Source organism: Phyllobates terribilis, unplaced genomic scaffold (assembly GCF_046119375.1).
Source record: "Phyllobates terribilis strain yellow unplaced genomic scaffold, ASM4611937v1 Scaffold_9__5_contigs__length_417890890, whole genome shotgun sequence".
NCBI lineage: Eukaryota > Metazoa > Chordata > Amphibia > Anura > Dendrobatidae > Phyllobates > Phyllobates terribilis.
Window position 1 is genome coordinate 375,206,586 of NW_027362769.1, and position 16,941 is coordinate 375,223,526.

The window sequence follows — 16,941 nt, forward strand, 5'->3', positions numbered from 1 at the left end:
GGTAGATGGATTTTTCAATTTAACCGAAGACCAGAAGACGTCGCTGAAATGGAATTTTCTACTGGAACGCTGCAAAATCTATCTGAAGGTGAGAAATCTTGTCACATAAAGGATTCTCTAGCTCCCTCCAGCTTTAATAACACAGACCTGGCAATGACCGCAATTAATATATTGGCCAAGTCAATTTTGATGACTTTATCAGAAATTTGGCCCTTGCGTCTGGCATTTTGACTTGGTATTTGTATCGCGCGTTGCTGATATATCATCGTAACATTTTGAGCGAAATTATTAAAAAAAAAAAGGGGTCAGTCTTTCTGTACCAAAAATAGTGCCACCCTTCTCTGTATGCTGTGTCTGGTATTGCAAGTCATCTTAATACATTTACAGTTTCTGGAAAATTAGCCAATCACCTTTACTAATCTCATACGACCCCTTTAATTGCAAATGACAATGTGCTAATTGCAAATTTTTGCGCTTTTGCATAACCATGATGGATATGATTTTATCATTAGTTTTGCAATTTACAATGGGTTAGCCAGTTTTTTTCCCCCTCTTTTTTACTGAATTAAATAGTACAACAATGTCCAGGTCATTTTTTCCCCTGTCCCTTGACTCTATAAAGTCTGTTTATATCCGTGTTAAGGTTTCCATTTATAAAACTTTTTCTTATTTTTAATGGTGTTCTCCTCAAGGCTTTCTCTTATTTCTCACCCCCTTAATCCTTCACTTCCTACAACCACCCCTAATCCCTACACCTAGCAAGGAACTCTTCATCTCTCCCTCCATCCTCCCCATTCATCTCACCTCTTCCTCTGAACTATTCCTCAACATTCAATCCTGTGTCTCTAAGCACAGACAGCCACCTCATGCTCTCTCCTGCTCCCACCTACTAACGCTTTCTCTGCTCCTCCTCATTGCTGGCGATATCTCCCCAAATCCTGGCCCTCCTCACCACATCCCACAGTCACTTCCACCTCCTAGCCACTATCTATCACAAACTCTCACAACCCTTCTAACCTCATACACATCTGCCCAGCCTCCGGTTCCCCAGTCCCACTAAAATGAGCTCTATGGAACGCTCGCTCGGTCTGCAACAAACTTTCCTACATCCATGATCTCTTCATAACTAACAAACGTTCCTTCCTCGGCATAACCGATACCTGGCTCACCCCCTCTGACACAGCCTCTCCAACTGCACTTTCATATGATAGATTCCACTTTTCCCACACCCCCCGCCCCATTGGCAAGCATGGTGGAAGAGTTGGCTTTCTCCTGCCAGATAACTGCTCTTTCACCAAAATCCCACTGCCACCCTCCATTACTCTCCCCTCTTTTGAAGTGAACTGTGTGTGCATCTACTCCCCCTCCAACTGGCTGTCATTTAACGCCCCCCAGGATCAGCCACCACCTTGCTAGACCATTTCACCACCTGGCTACTTCACTTCCTTTCCGCTGACATCCCCACTATCATAATGGGCGACTTCAACATCCCCATTGACACTTCTCTCTCAGCTGCTTCTAAGCTTCTATCCCTCACTTCCTCATTCGGCCTTACTGAATGGTCTTCCGCAGCCACTCAGAAAGATGGACACACTCTGGACCTCATCTTCACCCGCCTCTGTTCCCTGTCTAACCTCTCTAACTCATCCCTCTCTCTTTCTGACCACAACCTACTTACATTCTCTACCCTCTCCTCTCCAGGGCAACAATCCCCACTCCACAAATTAGCATACCCTTGCAGAAACCTCAAACACCTTGACCTACACTCACTCTCTGAATCCCTCCTTCCTCTTACAGACATCAGTTCCTTACATGATGCAGATGTTGCTGCTGCATTATATAACACCACAACAACTGCAGCTCTCAATTCGGTCGCCCCGTCACACATACCAATGCTCACACAATGAACAGGCAACCCTGGCACACCAGCCTAACCAAAGAACAGCGACGGGCCTCCAGGGTTGCTGAGCGTAGATGGAAAAAGTCCCACTCTAATGAGCACTTCATCGCATTGAAACAGTCCCTCACTACCTTCGAGTCCACACTCACTACAGCAAAACAAACATACTTCTCATCTCTCATATCCTCCCAGTCTCACAACCCCAAACAGCTATTCAACACCTTCAATTCTCTCCTCCGTCCCCCAGCGCCTCCTCCCTCTCCTCTCATATCAGCCGAAGACTTTGCCTCATTCTTCACGCACAAGATTGACACCATAAGACAAAGTTTTTGCCTAAAGTCCCCCCAGTCCCTCCGCACACCTACTCAATCCTCCTCCTCCATAACCAGCTTCTCCACCACTACGGAAGATCAACTTTCCTCTTTACTCTCCAAATTACACCTCACCGCCTGTGAACTTGACCCAATCCCGTCCCACCTCATCCCCAACCTTACCACTATCTTCATCCCAACCCTAACCCACTTTTTCAACCGGTCACTAACAACTGGTGTCTTCCCCTCATGCTTCAAACATGCCTCGATCACACCCATCCTCAAAAAGCTCTCCCTTGACCCATCCTCTCTGACTAGCTATCGTCCCATATCACTTCTCCCCTATGCCTCAAAACTACTGTAACATGTCCACTTTGAACTGTCCTCCCAGCTCTACTCCTGCTCTCTCTTTGAGCACTTACAATCTGGCTTCCGACTGCACCATTCTACTGAAACTGCCCTCAATAAAGTCACCAACGACCTACTAACCGCCAAATCCAAGCAACACTACTCTGTCCTCCTCCTCCTAGACCTGTCATCTGCCTTCGACACAGTGGACCATTCCCTCTTACTACAGACTCTCTCATCTCTCGGCATCACAGACTTGGTCCTATCTTGGATCTCCTTATACCTAACAGACAGGACAGTCAATGTCTCTCACTCACACACCACCTCCTCATCTCGCCCCCTATCTGTCGGTGTCCCCCAAGGTTCAGTCCTAGGACCCCTCCTCTTCTCCATGTACACCTTTGGCTTGGGACAGCTCATAGGGTCCCATGGCTTTCAGTATCACCTCTATGCTGATGACACACAGATGTACCTCTCTGGACCCGACATCGCCTCCCTACTAACCAAAATCTCACAATGTCTGTCCACTATTTCATCCTTCTTCCCTGCTAGATTTCTAAAACGTAACATGGACAAAACAGAATTCATCATCTTTCCACCATCTCATTTATCCCCCCCACCAGACCTATCTATCAACTTCAATGGCTGTTCACTCTCCCCAGTCCCGCAAGCTCGCTGCCTTGGGCTCTGATCTCTCCTTCAAACCATATATCCAAACCCTCTCCACTTCCTGCCGACTCCACCTCAAAAATATCTCCCGGATCCGCACATTCCTCAACCACGAATCTGCAAAAACACTAGTGTACGTCCGCATCATCTCCCGCCTCGACTACTGCAACCTCCTGCCTGTGGCCTCCCCGCTAAGACTCTCACACCCCTCCAATCTATCCTAAACTCTGCTGCCCGACTAATCCACCTGTCCCCCTGCTATTCCCCTGCCTCTCCTCTCTGCCAATCCCTTCATTGGCTCCCCATTGCCCAGAGACTCCAGTTAAAAACCCTAACCATGGCATACAAAGCCATCCACAACCTGTCTCCTCCATACATCTGTGACCTAGTCTCCCGATACATACCTGCACGCAACCTCCGATCCTCACAAGATCTCCTTCTCTACTCCCCTCTGATCTCCTCTTCCCACAATCGCATACAAGATTTCTCCCGTGCTTCCCCCCTACTCTGGAACTCTCTACCCCAACATATCAGACTCTCGCCTACCGTAGAAACCTTCAAAAGGAACCTGAAGACTCACCTCTTCCGACAAGCCTACAACCTGCAGTAACCCTCGCTCCACCATACCGCTGCACGAGCAGCTGTGCCCTCATCTACTGTATCCTCACCCATCCCTTGTAGACTGTGAGCCCTCAGGGGCAGGGTCCTCTCTCCTCTTGTACCAGTCACCGTCACGTTTTGTTCAAGATTATTGTAATTGTTTTTGTATGTACAGTACAGACCAAAAGTTTGGACACACCTTCTCATTTAAAGATTTTTCTGAAGGCATCAAAACTATGAATTAACACATGTGGAATTATATACTTAACAAAAAAAAGTGTGAAACAACTGAAAATATGTCTTATATTCTAGGTTCTTCAAAGTAGCCACCTTTTGCTTTGATGACTGCTTTGCACACTCTTGGCATTCTCTTGATGAGCTTCAAGAGGTAGTCACCGGAAATGGTTTTCACTTCACAGGTGGGCCCTGTCATGTTTAATAAGTGGGATTTCTTGCCTTATAAATGAGGTTGGGACCATCAGTTGTGTTGTGCAGAAGTCTGGTGGATACACAGCTGATAGTCCTACTGAATAGACTGTTAGAATTTGTATTATGGCAAGAAAAAAGCAGCTAAGTAAAGAAAAACGAGTGGCCATCATTACTTTAAGAAATGAAGGTCAGTCAGTCTGAAAAATTGGGAAAACTTTGAAAGTGTCCCCAAGTGCAGTTGCAAAAACCATCAAGCGCTACAAAGAAACTGGCTCACATGAGGACCGCCCCAGGAAAGGAAGACCAAGAGTCACCTCTGCTTCTGAGGATAAGTTTATCCGAGTCACCAGCCTCAGAAATCGCAGGTTAACAGCAGCTCAGAGACCAGGTCAATGCCACACAGAGTTCTAGCAGCAGACACATCTCTTCAACAACTGTTAAGAGGAGACTTTGTGCAGCAGGCCTTCATGGTAAAATAGCTGCTAGGAAACCACTGCTAAGGACAGGCAACAAGCAGAAGAGACTTGTTTGGGCTAAAGAACACAAGAAATGGACATTAGACCAGAGGAAATCTGTGCTTTGGTCTGATGATTCCAAATTTGAGATCTTTGGTTCCAACCACCGTGTCTTTGTGCGACGCAGAAAAGGTGAACGGATGGACTCTACATGCCTGGTTCCCACCGTGAAGCATGGAGGAGGAGGTGTGATGGTGTGGGGGTGCTTTGCTGGTGACACTGTTGGGGATTTATTCAAAATTGAAGGCATACTGAACCAGCATGGCTACCACAGCATCTTGCAGCAGCATGCTATTCCATCCGGTTTGCGTTTAGTTGGACCATCATTTATTTTTCAACAGGACAATGACCCCAAACACACCTCCAGGCTGTGTAAGGGCTATTTGACCAAGGAGGAGAGTGATGGGGTGCTACGCCAGATGACCTGGCCTCCACAGTCACCAGACCTGAACCCAATCGAGATGGTTTGGGGTGAGCTGGACCGCAGAGTGAAGGCAAAAGGGCCAACAAGTGCTAAGCATCTCTGGGAACTCCTTCAAGATTGTTGGAAGACCATTTCCGGTGACTACCTCTTGAAGCTCATCAAGAGAATGCCAAGAGTGTGCAAAGCAGTCATCAAAGCAAAAGGTGGCTACTTTGAAGAACCTAGAATATAAGACATATTTTCAGTTGTTTCACACTTTTTTGTTAAGTATATAATTCCACATGTGTTAATTCATAGTTTTGATGCCTTCAGTGTGAATGTACAATTTTCATAGTCATGAAAATACAGAAAAATCAAAATACCGAAAAATCTTTAAATGAGAAGGTGTGTCCAAACTTTTGGTCTGTACTGTATACCCTTTTCACATGTAAAGCGCCATGGAATAAATGGCACTATAATAATAAATAATAATAATTTTTGCAAATTAAGTCAGACTAATGATATCTGCGAGACTGGCATCAAAAACCCCAGCGAACAGCTGCTATCCCATGAGGAACTTAGGAATGACCATAGAATTCACCTGTAGTATTACACGTTAGTTTAAAAATGTTTGATAATGTAATGTGTTTTTTTTTTCATTTTTTTTTATATAGCTAATGAAATGCACAAATTATTATCAGGATACTAGGCCATATATCAGACTCACACTTCTTGTTGTGCACAGAAGACTTTTTCAGCAGTCTCATTATCATCACAAAAATAGGATTATGATGAATATAACACCTCTATATACAGCAGATAACAAAGGATCCACCATTCACAGTAGATTATGTCAAAGCTCACCTCCTCCTCTTCCTGTACAATGACTGATAACACCTCTATATACAGTAGATAACACAGGATCCACCATTCACAATAGGTGATGTCACAGCTCACCTCCTCCTACTTCCTTTATAATGACTTTTGCCCACATCATTGCATGATGAGCTGACACGTCTATAAAAACAAATAGGTTCCTGAGTCTATCTATTGCTGCTAATGTCCATTTGAAGAGCAAGACATAAGTAATATTAGGTCTAATAACTAATATAATAAATTTCATTATTTTAAATATAGATATCGATATGGGAAAAATAAAAATCAATACATAAATAAAGTATAAATTGTATTATACATTTACAAAAATATAAAAAATATAAAGAAATAAAAAATATAAATAAATATATGAGATGAAAAATAAATGTAACATAAATATGTAAATAAAATATAAATTATTATAAATATATAAAACTACAAAAATAAATAAAATATTATCTAAAAAAAAATTATATATTATATATATATATACACACACACTACCATTCAAAAGTTTGGGGTCATTTAGAAAAGTCATTATTTTTGAAAGAAAAGCACATTTTTTTTCAATGAAGCTAACATTAAATGAATCAGAAATCCACTCTATACATTGTTAATGTGGCAAATGACTATTCTAGCTGCAAACGTCTTGTTTTTATTGCAATATCTATATAGGTGTATAGAGGCCCATTTCCAACAACCACACTCCAGGGTTTTAAAGGTACATTGTGTTTGCTAACTTTGTAAGAAGGCTAATGGATGTTTAGTGAACCCTAGAAAACCCTTGCACAAGTATGTTAGCCCAGCTGAAAAAGGTTTGGCTGATTTGAGAAGCTATAAAATTGACCTTCCTTTGAGCTAGTTGAGAATCTGGAGCATTACATTTGTTTGGTCTATGAAACTCAAAATGGCCAGAAAAAGAGAACTTTCATGTGAAACTCGACAGTTTATTCTTGTTCTTAGAAATGAAGGCTATTCCATGCGAGAAATTGCCAAGAAACTGAAGATTTCCTACAACGGTGAGTACAACTCCCTTCAGAGGAGAGCACAAACAGGCTCTAACCAGAGTAGAAAGAGAAGTGGGAGGCCCCGCAGCACAACTGAGCAACAAGACAAGTACATTAGAGTCTCTAGTTTGAGAAATCGACGCCTCACAGCTCCTCAACTGGCAGCTTCATTAAATAGTACACGCAAAACACCAGTGTCAACGTCTACAGTGAAGAGGCGGCTACGGGATGCTGGCCTTCAGGGCAAAGAAAAAGCCATATCTGAGACTGGCTAATAAAAGGAAAATATTAATATGGACAAAAGAACACAGACATTGGACAGAGGAAGATTGGAAAAAAGTTTTATGGACAGACAAATCAAAGTTTGAGGTGTTTGGATCACACAGAAGAATATTTGTGAGATGCAGAACAACTGAAAATATGCTGGAAGAGTGCCTGACGCCATCTGTCAAGCATGGTGGAGGTAATGTGATGGTCTGGGGTTGCTTTGTTGCTGGTAAAGTGGGAGATTTGTACAAGGTAAATGGCATTTTGAATATGGAAGGCTATCACTCCATTTTGCAACGCCATGCCATACCCTGTGGACAGCGCTTGATTGGAGCCAATTTCATCCTACAACAGGACAATAACCCAAAGCACACCTCCAAATTATGCATGAACTATTTAGGGAGGAAGCAGGCAGCTGGTATTCTATGTGTAATGGAGTGGCCAGCGCAGTCACCAGATCTCAACCCCATTGAGCTGTTGTGGGAGCAGCTTGACCGTATGGTGCGCAAAAAGTGCCCATCAAGCCAATCCAACTTGTGGAGGGGCTTCAGGAAGCATGGGGGGAAATTTCTCAAGATGACCTCAGCAAATTAACAGCTATAATGCCAAAGGTCTGCAATGCTGGAATTGCTGCAAAGGAGCATTCTGTGACCAAAGCAAAGTTTGAAGGAGAAAATTATTCTTTCAAATAAAATCATTACTTCTAACCTTGTCTGGACGATATTTTCTAATCATTTTGCAACTCATTTGATAAATAAAAGTATGAGTTTATATATATGGTTAAAAAAATAAATTTAACATAAAAATCTGTCACATATCAGCCATGTACCATAGTTTACTCCTGCATTGTCTATACTCACCGTTCTCCTATTATACCAGGTACAACCATGGGGACGGCCATGGGTTCCTATCATGTCACGCTTCGGCATCCCCTGTATAAGGCTATGTTAACACATGTTGTGTTTTTCAACGTTTTTTGCTGCAGATTTTTATGCAAATTTTCAGCTGCGTTTTACAGTACCAGCAAAGTCTATGAGAAACCAGAATTCTCTGTTCACACATCATGTTTTTTTTGTTGTTGGGTATTTTATGGCTTAGTTGGGTTTTTGGAAAATAGAGCATGTCACTTCTTTCAGCATTTTTTCACCCATAGGAAGTAATGGGTGGTGAAAAAAATGCCAAAAAAACGCATCAAAAATTGCATCACCATTTTTTCAGCATTTTGATGGTAAAATAGAATGGGGTTCTTTTTTTCACAGAACTTTATGTACATGCATAAATAGATACAGAAGGACAGTGAAAAAAACGCTGAAAAAATGCACAAAAAACGCAGCAAACCTGCATTTTTGACGCAGCTGATTTCCTGCCAGAGATCAGTTTTGCTGCAGATTTATGACGTAAAAAAAAACAACATGTTTGAACATAGCCTTACACTTCCCCTCGGATATATTCATAACAGGTATTTGTATTTTTTTCATCTATTTCAGGCTTCTGTCGCAAGCAACTCCAGGAATGGGCTACGCGTTACCATTCTGTCCTGCAAAGCAGCAGATCCCAACGAAGCAGCGAAGCACACCAAGGCCTCAGTGGGTTAATCACCATTTAATATTAACCCCAACCTGTCCATGTTCTGTTTCACACAATGTTTACACGCTTTATAAAACAAAGCAACTGTTCAAGATATTAGAATTATTATTTTTTTGGTTCCCATGTTGGCAAATCAGAAATAAAAAACATTTGTTAATTACATAGTATTAATTATGTTCTATTTATAAAATATCTTCATTGGATGTATGAAAATAAGATTTTGGGGACCGGAATTATACTTTAAGCAATTGTAAAACTTTACTAGGACCGTTTCTTAATTTGAAACTTCATGCTAATGATATCATCAATTCCCGCCACCATCTCGTCATTTTCCTGCACAGCGGCTACGCCTTCCGGGGTCCCCGTTAGTATAAGGTCGCCTTCTTCCAAGGTGATGACTCTGCTGATGTAGCTGATGAGAAAAGGAATGGAGAAGATCATGGACGACGTGCTGCCCTCTTGTCTGAGGATGTCATTGACTTTCAGCCATATCTTTATATTATGGGGGTCCTTTATAGTATCTTTGGGGATCAGGTCACTGACTGGGCAAGATGTGTCAAAGGCTTTTGCTAGAGTCCAGGGAAGTCCTTTCTGCTTGCACTGGTCCTGTACATCCCGAGCTGTCATATCCAGACAGAGGGCATAGCCCTCCACATGATCCATCGCACTAGACTGGACTATATCTTTGCCCCCTTTACCAATCACCACTCCCAGTTCAACTTCATGATGTAGATTATTGGTGTAGTATGGCATGAGGATGGGAGCGCCCTCCCGCACGTAGGCTGAAGGGGTTTTGAGGAACAGCACTGGTTCTGTAGGCACCGCGTTCTTCAGTTCCTTGGCATGTTCAGTATAATTCCTGCCAACACAAATAATTTTTCTGCCCCATTCCCAAAACCGGGTCAAATTTTTAGAGGAGGCCATAATCCTTTTTTGGACTTAGATGAAACTACAAACAGAAAAACATGAATTTAGTAATTGCATGAAAATGAATAAATTAGGTTTGGCTTCAGGGTTATGTGGCTCCACTCCTGCTTTAGTACTAACCACACCTCTGATTAACTACTTCATCTTTTAGCCACACCTCTGCTTAATCCTTCAGTATTTCGCCACACCTCTGCTTAACAAATCATCTTTTAGCCACACCCCTGCTTTACTACTTCATCTTTTAGCCACACCCCTGCTTTACTACATCATCTTTTAGCCACACCTCTTCTTAATCCTTCAGCATTTCGCCACACCTCTGATTAACTACTTCATCTTTTAGCCACACCCCTGCTTTACTACATCATCTTTTAGCCACACCTCTTCTTAATCCTTCAGCATTTCGCCACACCTCTGATTAACTACTTCATCTTTTAGCCACACCTCTGCTTAATCCTTCAGCATTTTGCCACACCTCTTCTTAATCCTTCAGCATTTCGCCACACCTCTTCTTAATCCTTCAGCATTTCGCCACACCTCTGATTAACTACTTCATCTTTTAGCCACACCTCTGCTCAATCCTTCAGCATTTCGCCACACCTCTGCCTAACAAATCATCTTTTAGCCACACCTCTGCTTAACTACTTCATCTTTTAGCCACGCCCCTGCTTTACTACATCATCTTTTAGCCACACCTCTTCTTAATCCTTCAGCATTTCACCACACCTCTGCTTAACTACTTCATCTTTTAGCCACACCCCTGCTTTACTACGTCATCTTTTAGCCACACCTCTTCTTAATACTTCAGCATTTCGCCACACCTCAGCTTTACTACTTCATCTTTTAGCCACACCTCTGCTTAACTGTCATCTTTTAGCCACACCCCTGCCTTACTACTTCATCTTTTAACCACACCCCTGCATAACTACTTAATATTTTAGCCACACCCCTGCTTAATTACTTCATCTTTTACCCACACCCCTGCTTAACTACTTCATCTTTTAGCCACACCCCTGCTTAACTACTTCATCTTTTAGCCACACCCCTGCCTTACTACTTCATCTTTTAGCCACACCCCTGCTTAACTACATAATCTTTTAGCCACACCCTGCCTTACTATTTCATCTTTTAGCCACACCCCTGCTTAACTACTTCATCTTTTAGCCACACCCCTGCTTAACTACTTCATCTTTTAGCCACACCCCTGCCTTACTACTTCATCTTTTAGCCACACCCCTGCTTAACTACATCATCTTTTAGCCACACCCCCGCTTAACTACTTCATCTTTTAGCCACACCCCTGCTTAACTACTTCATCTTTTACCCACACCCCAGCTTAACTACTTCATCTTTTACCCACACTCCTGCTTAACTACGTCATCTTTTAGCCACACCCCTGCTTAATTACTTCATCTTTTACCCACACCCCTGCTTAACTACTTCATCTTTTACCCACACCCCTGCTTAACTACGTCATCTTTTACCCACACCCCTGCTTAACTACTTCATCTTTTAGCCACACCCCTGCTTAACTACTTCATCTTTTACCCACACCCCTGCTTAACTACTTCATCTTTTACCCACACCCCTGCTTAACTACTTCATCTTTTAGCCACACCCCTGCTTAACTACTTCATCTTTTACCCACACCCCTGCTTAACTACGTCATCTTTTTACCCACACCCCTGCTTAACTACTTCATCTTTTAGCCACACCCCTGCTTAACTACGTCATCTTTTTACCCACACCCCTGCTTAACTACTTCATCTTTTACCCACACCCCAGCTTAACTACTTCATCTTTTACCCACACTCCTGCTTAACTACGTCATCTTTTAGCCACACCCCTGCTTAATTACTTCATCTTTTACCCACACCCCTGCTTAACTACTTCATCTTTTAGCCACACCCCTGCTTAACTACGTCTTTTACCCACACCCCTGCTTAACTACTTCATCTTTTAGCCACACCCCTGCTTAACTACTTCATCTTTTACCCACACCCCTGCTTAACTACGTCATCTTTTTACCCACACCCCTGCTTAACTACTTCATCTTTTAGCCACACCCCTGCCTTACTACTTCATCTTTTAGCCACACCCCTGCTTAACTACATCATCTTTTAGCCACACCCTGCCTTACCATTTCATCTTTTAGCCACACCCCTGCTTAACTACTTCATCTTTTAGCCACACCCCTGCTTAACTACTTCATCTTTTAGCCACACCCCTGCCTTACTACTTCATCTTTTAGCCACACCCCTGCTTAACTACATAATCTTTTAGCCACACCCTGCCTTACTATTTCATCTTTTAGCCACACCCCTGCTTAACTACTTCATCTTTTAGCCACACCCCTGCTTAACTACTTCATCTTTTAGCCACACCCCTGCCTTACTACTTCATCTTTTAGCCACACCCCTGCTTAACTACATCATCTTTTAGCCACACCCCTGCTTAACTACTTCATCTTTTAGCCACACCCCTGCTTAACTACTTCATCTTTTACCCACACCCCAGCTTAACTACTTCATCTTTTACCCACACTCCTGCTTAACTACGTCATCTTTTAGCCACACCCCTGCTTAATTACTTCATCTTTTACCCACACCCCTGCTTAACTACTTCATCTTTTACCCACACCCCTGCTTAACTACGTCATCTTTTACCCACACCCCTGCTTAACTACTTCATCTTTTAGCCACACCCCTGCTTAACTACTTCATCTTTTACCCACACCCCTGCTTAACTACTTCATCTTTTAGCCACACCCCTGCTTAACTACTTCATCTTTTACCCACACCCCTGCTTAACTACGTCATCTTTTTACCCACACCCCTGCTTAACTACTTCATCTTTTAGCCACACCCCTGCTTAACTACGTCATCTTTTTACCCACACCCCTGCTTAACTACTTCATCTTTTACCCACACCCCAGCTTAACTACTTCATCTTTTACCCACACTCCTGCTTAACTACGTCATCTTTTAGCCACACCCCTGCTTAATTACTTCATCTTTTACCCACACCCCTGCTTAACTACGTCATCTTTTACCCACACCCCTGCTTAACTACTTCATCTTTTAGCCACACCCCTGCTTAACTACTTCATCTTTTACCCACACCCCTGCTTAACTACGTCATCTTTTTACCCACACCCCTGCTTAACTACTTCATCTTTTAGCCACACCCCTGCTTAACTATGTCATCTTTTAGCCACACCCCTGCTTAATTACTTCATCTTTTACCCACACCCCTGCTTAACTACGTCATCTTTTAGCCACACCCCTGCTTAATTACTTCATCTTTTACCCACACCCCTGCTTAACTACTTAATCTTTTACCCACACCCCTGCTTAACTACTTAATCTTTTACCCACACCCCTGCTTAACTACCTCATCTTTCAGCAAAACTTCTGCTGAATCCTTCAGCATTTAGCCACACCTTTACTTAGCTACCTCATCTTTCAGCCACACCTCTACTTAATCCTTCAGCTTTTAGACACACCCCTGCTTAACTACTATTGCTATTTTTTTGTTATAGCCTTTTTAAATTAGGTAGTGATGTTAAAGGTTTATTCCCCCCCCCCCAAAAAGAAACAAGCTATCCCCTATCCATGGAATAGGGAATAATTTATGATTCCAAGATTGGGGCTTTGGGACCTGAGAACAGGCATCTATAGGACAGCCATAGACAATGAATTGAGCGAAGGTCGAGCAGACGTATCTCCGCTCCATTCAAAACGAGAATCCCAATCTCGGGATTTCTGGGGTCCTTTCGATCGGACCCTTAATGATAAGCCCCTATCCTAATTTTATTTTTCAGGAGAAGCCCTTTAAAAGGGTATTCCTATTTTGGACCTTTATGGCAGATCCACAGTAACTGATCACAACATTAGATTTCCTTAGACACCCAGAAATCAGCTGCGATTGGGGGTGGGGGGGGGCAACAGTAAGTGTTTGGTTTCCCTGCAGCACCACCACAGGGGAAGTTAGGAATTACACAGTGTCCAAACAAATCAATGGGTTTTCTGTATAATGCTGGACAAGGCAGGTCATCCGCAGCAAGAGACACTCTATAACTACTCTTCGCTCTGGCCAAGAAATGAGGACCACCCTCAATTATCTCAGAATCGAGTGTACGAAAATGGTAAACTAAATTGGACACCCCTTTAAAAACTATCTTTAGTGGTGCTGTTTGCTTAGAAGAGATTGGTGGTGGCCCTACAGGTTTGACCCTCAGCCATCATCTATCTTGCAGATATGTGATATGTGTTGTTTATGGGAAAACCTCCAAAAGAGGTTGTCCACTACTTTGCATTTCACTGTTAAGCTAAACTTTGAGCTATTAAAACTTTTTTTTTTTTTTAACAGCTCGTCGCCTTGGAGACCGACCACCGCTGTTGTCCCGCTAGTAAGCACTGCGCTGAAGCTGGCTGGGATTAAGAGGTAACAGTGCGTTCTTGCTTCAAAACAGCGCTTACAAGCTCAATAGAAAAGGGCTGCAGTCTAGCAGAGGTGGTCGGTCTCCAAGGCAACGAGCTGTAAAGAAAAGTATTAATATCTCAAGAACGGCTAAAATTTTTTATAAGCAGTAAATTGCAAAAGTGCTTGAATTTACGAGAACTATCCAGCAATACCCGTTTATGAAGATGGGATTAACCCTTTACGGATAAGGGCTGGGTGCGGTTCTTCATATATCCCACCAGCTGTTAGAAAGAAGAATATTGCAGATGAGACTCAAAAAGCATTTTGGGGGATTTTCTGGTGTTCCTGCTGTTGTGTGATGAGGGGGTGACCTGCAGGGAACATTGGTTCTCCCTGAATGTCCGTTTAAATACTCATGCCCAGCAGTGACTGATCTCAGTTTGACAGGCGGCTCTAAACTACATGTCCCATGATGCTTTGCTTCGGTTATTTATATCGAGGACATGAAAAAATATCAGGATGACCTTGAAGTGTAAATATCGTGCGACCTTTCAGCAGATCTGCTCCATCCACTTCTCTCAAAATGCAGTATAATATATATTATAAAGTAAATGCCCCCCAGCCCAGAGTGCAGCTCTTACCTTCCAGTGCACATGAAGGAACAGGAAGTGTCTTAGGGGGAGGGTACCAGAGAGGTGTGCTGACTATAGCCACAACCATAAATCCCTGTATTATTAACCCTGCATGTCACTGACCCCAGACCATTCACCAAAGACAGCTGAACAGATGGTATTTACAATGTACAGAGAAGACAGAGCACCCCCCTGACAAGCTGCCGAATGGTACAGTCCACACACAGACACTGATATCCTGCCTGTTATCCATAGCTGGCGGATACTTCCATTACTTTTATAGGGGCTGTCACCTTGTACAATTCCCTCTTCCTAACCTTACTGCGGCATCAAACAAGGAGTCTTCTATTGGGAAATAAATCCTCTTAACCAGAGCACAGATCTGGTGCAAATGTAAATTATATCCACACACAGTATATATATAGTACAGACCAAAAGTTTGGACACACCTCATTTAAAGATTTTTCTGTATTTTCATGACTATAAAAATTGTACATTCACACTGAAGGCATCAAAACTATGAATTAACACATGTGGAATTATATACTTAACAAAAAAGTGTGAAACAACTGAAAATATGTCTTATAATCTAGGTTCTTCAAAGTAGCCACCTTTTGCTTTGATGACTGTTTTGCACACTCTTGGCATTCTCTTGATGAGCTTCAAGAGGTAGTCACCGGAAATGGTTTTCACTTCACAGGTGTGCCCTGTCAGGTTTAATAAGTGGGATTTCTTGCCTTATAAATGGGGTTGGGACCATCAGTTGTGTTGTGCAGAAGTCTGGTGGATACACAGCTGATAGTCCTACTGAATAGACTGTTAGAATTTGTATTATGGCAAGAAAAAAGCAGCTAAGTAAAGAAAAACGAGTGGCCATCATTACTTTAAGAAGTGAAGGTTAGTCAGTGCGAAAAATTGGGCAAACTTTGAAAGTGTCCCCAAGTGCAGTTGCAAAAACCATCAAGCGCTAAAAAGAAACTGGCTCACATGAGGACCGCCCCAGGAAAGGAAGACCAAGAGTCACCTCTGCTTCTGAGCATAAGTTTATCCGAGTCACCAGCCTCAGAAATCGCAGGTTAACAGCAGCTCAGATTAGAGACCAGGTCAATGCCACACAGAGTTCTAGCAGCAGACACATCTCTACAACAACTGTTAAGAGGAGACTTTGTGCAGCAGGCCTTCATGGTAAAATAGCTGCTAGGAAACCACTGCTAAGGACAGGCAACAAGCAGAAGAGACTTGTTTGGGCTAAAGAACACAAGGAATGGACATTAGACCAGTGGAAATCTGTGCTTTGGTCTGATGAGTCCAAATTTGAGATCTTTGGTTCCAACCACCGTGTCTTTGTGCGACGCAGAAAAGGTGAACGGATGGACTCTACATGCCTGGTTCCCACCGTGAAGCATGGAGGAGGAGGTGTGATGGTGTGGGGGGGGCTTTGCTGGTGACACTGTTGGGGATTTATTCAAAATTGAAGGCATACTGAACCAGCATGGCTACCACAGCATCTTGCAGCGGCATGCTATTCCATCCGGTTTGCGTTTCGTTGGACCATCATTTATTTTTCAACAGGACAATGACCCCAAACACACCTCCAGGCTGTGTAAGGGCTATTTGACCAAGAAGGAGAGTGATGGGGTGCTACGCCAGATGACCTGGCCTCCACAATCACCAGACCTGAACCCAATCGAGATGGTTTGGGGTGAGCTGGACCGCTGAGTGAAGGCAAAAGGGCCAACAAGTGCTAAGCATCTCTGGGAACTCCTTCAAGATTGTTGGAAGACCATTTCCGGTGACTACCTCTTGAAGCTCATCAAGAGAATGCCAAGAGTGTGCAAAGCAGTCATCAAAGCAAAAGGTGGCTACTGTGAAGAACCTAGAATATAAGATATATTTTCAGTTGTTTCACACTTTTTTGTTAAGTATATAATTCCACATGTGTTAATTCATAGTTTTGATGCCTTCAGTGTGAATGTACAATTTTCATAGTCATGAAAATACAGAAAAATCTTTAAATGAGAAGGTGTGTCCAAAATTTTGGTCTTTAC

General features: G+C 42.9%; 2 protein-coding genes across 4 annotated transcripts in view; one reads left to right on the forward strand and one right to left on the reverse strand.

The window, feature by feature from the left end:
• MEIOB (meiosis specific with OB-fold) overlaps positions 1-9,074 on the forward strand; it is an 80,454-nt gene extending 71,380 nt beyond the window's left edge. For all 3 annotated transcript variants that reach the window (XM_073648412.1, XM_073648410.1, XM_073648411.1), the window contains 2 exons: positions 2-88; positions 8,813-9,074. In XM_073648412.1, the coding sequence (XP_073504513.1) occupies positions 2-88; positions 8,813-8,920 (195 nt within the window). In that variant the 3' untranslated portion in view covers positions 8,921-9,074. The remainder of the gene's footprint in view (position 1; positions 89-8,812) is intronic.
• On the reverse strand, positions 7,383-15,037 carry FAHD1 (fumarylacetoacetate hydrolase domain containing 1). The gene is made up of 2 exons (XM_073648413.1): positions 14,903-15,037; positions 7,383-9,861 (listed from the first exon to the last, which is right to left on the reverse strand). The coding sequence occupies exon 2, from the start codon at positions 9,834-9,836 to the stop codon at positions 9,174-9,176; it is 663 nt and encodes a 220-aa protein (XP_073504514.1). The 5' UTR covers positions 9,837-9,861; positions 14,903-15,037; the 3' UTR covers positions 7,383-9,173.
• Between the last annotated feature and the right edge of the window lie 1,904 nt (positions 15,038-16,941).

Bases quoted from the DNA above. Each gene is read 5' to 3' on its own strand.
- FAHD1 (XM_073648413.1), bottom strand. From the start codon at position 9,836: ATGGCCTCCTCTAAAAATTTGACCCGGTTTTGGGAATGGGGCAGAAAA.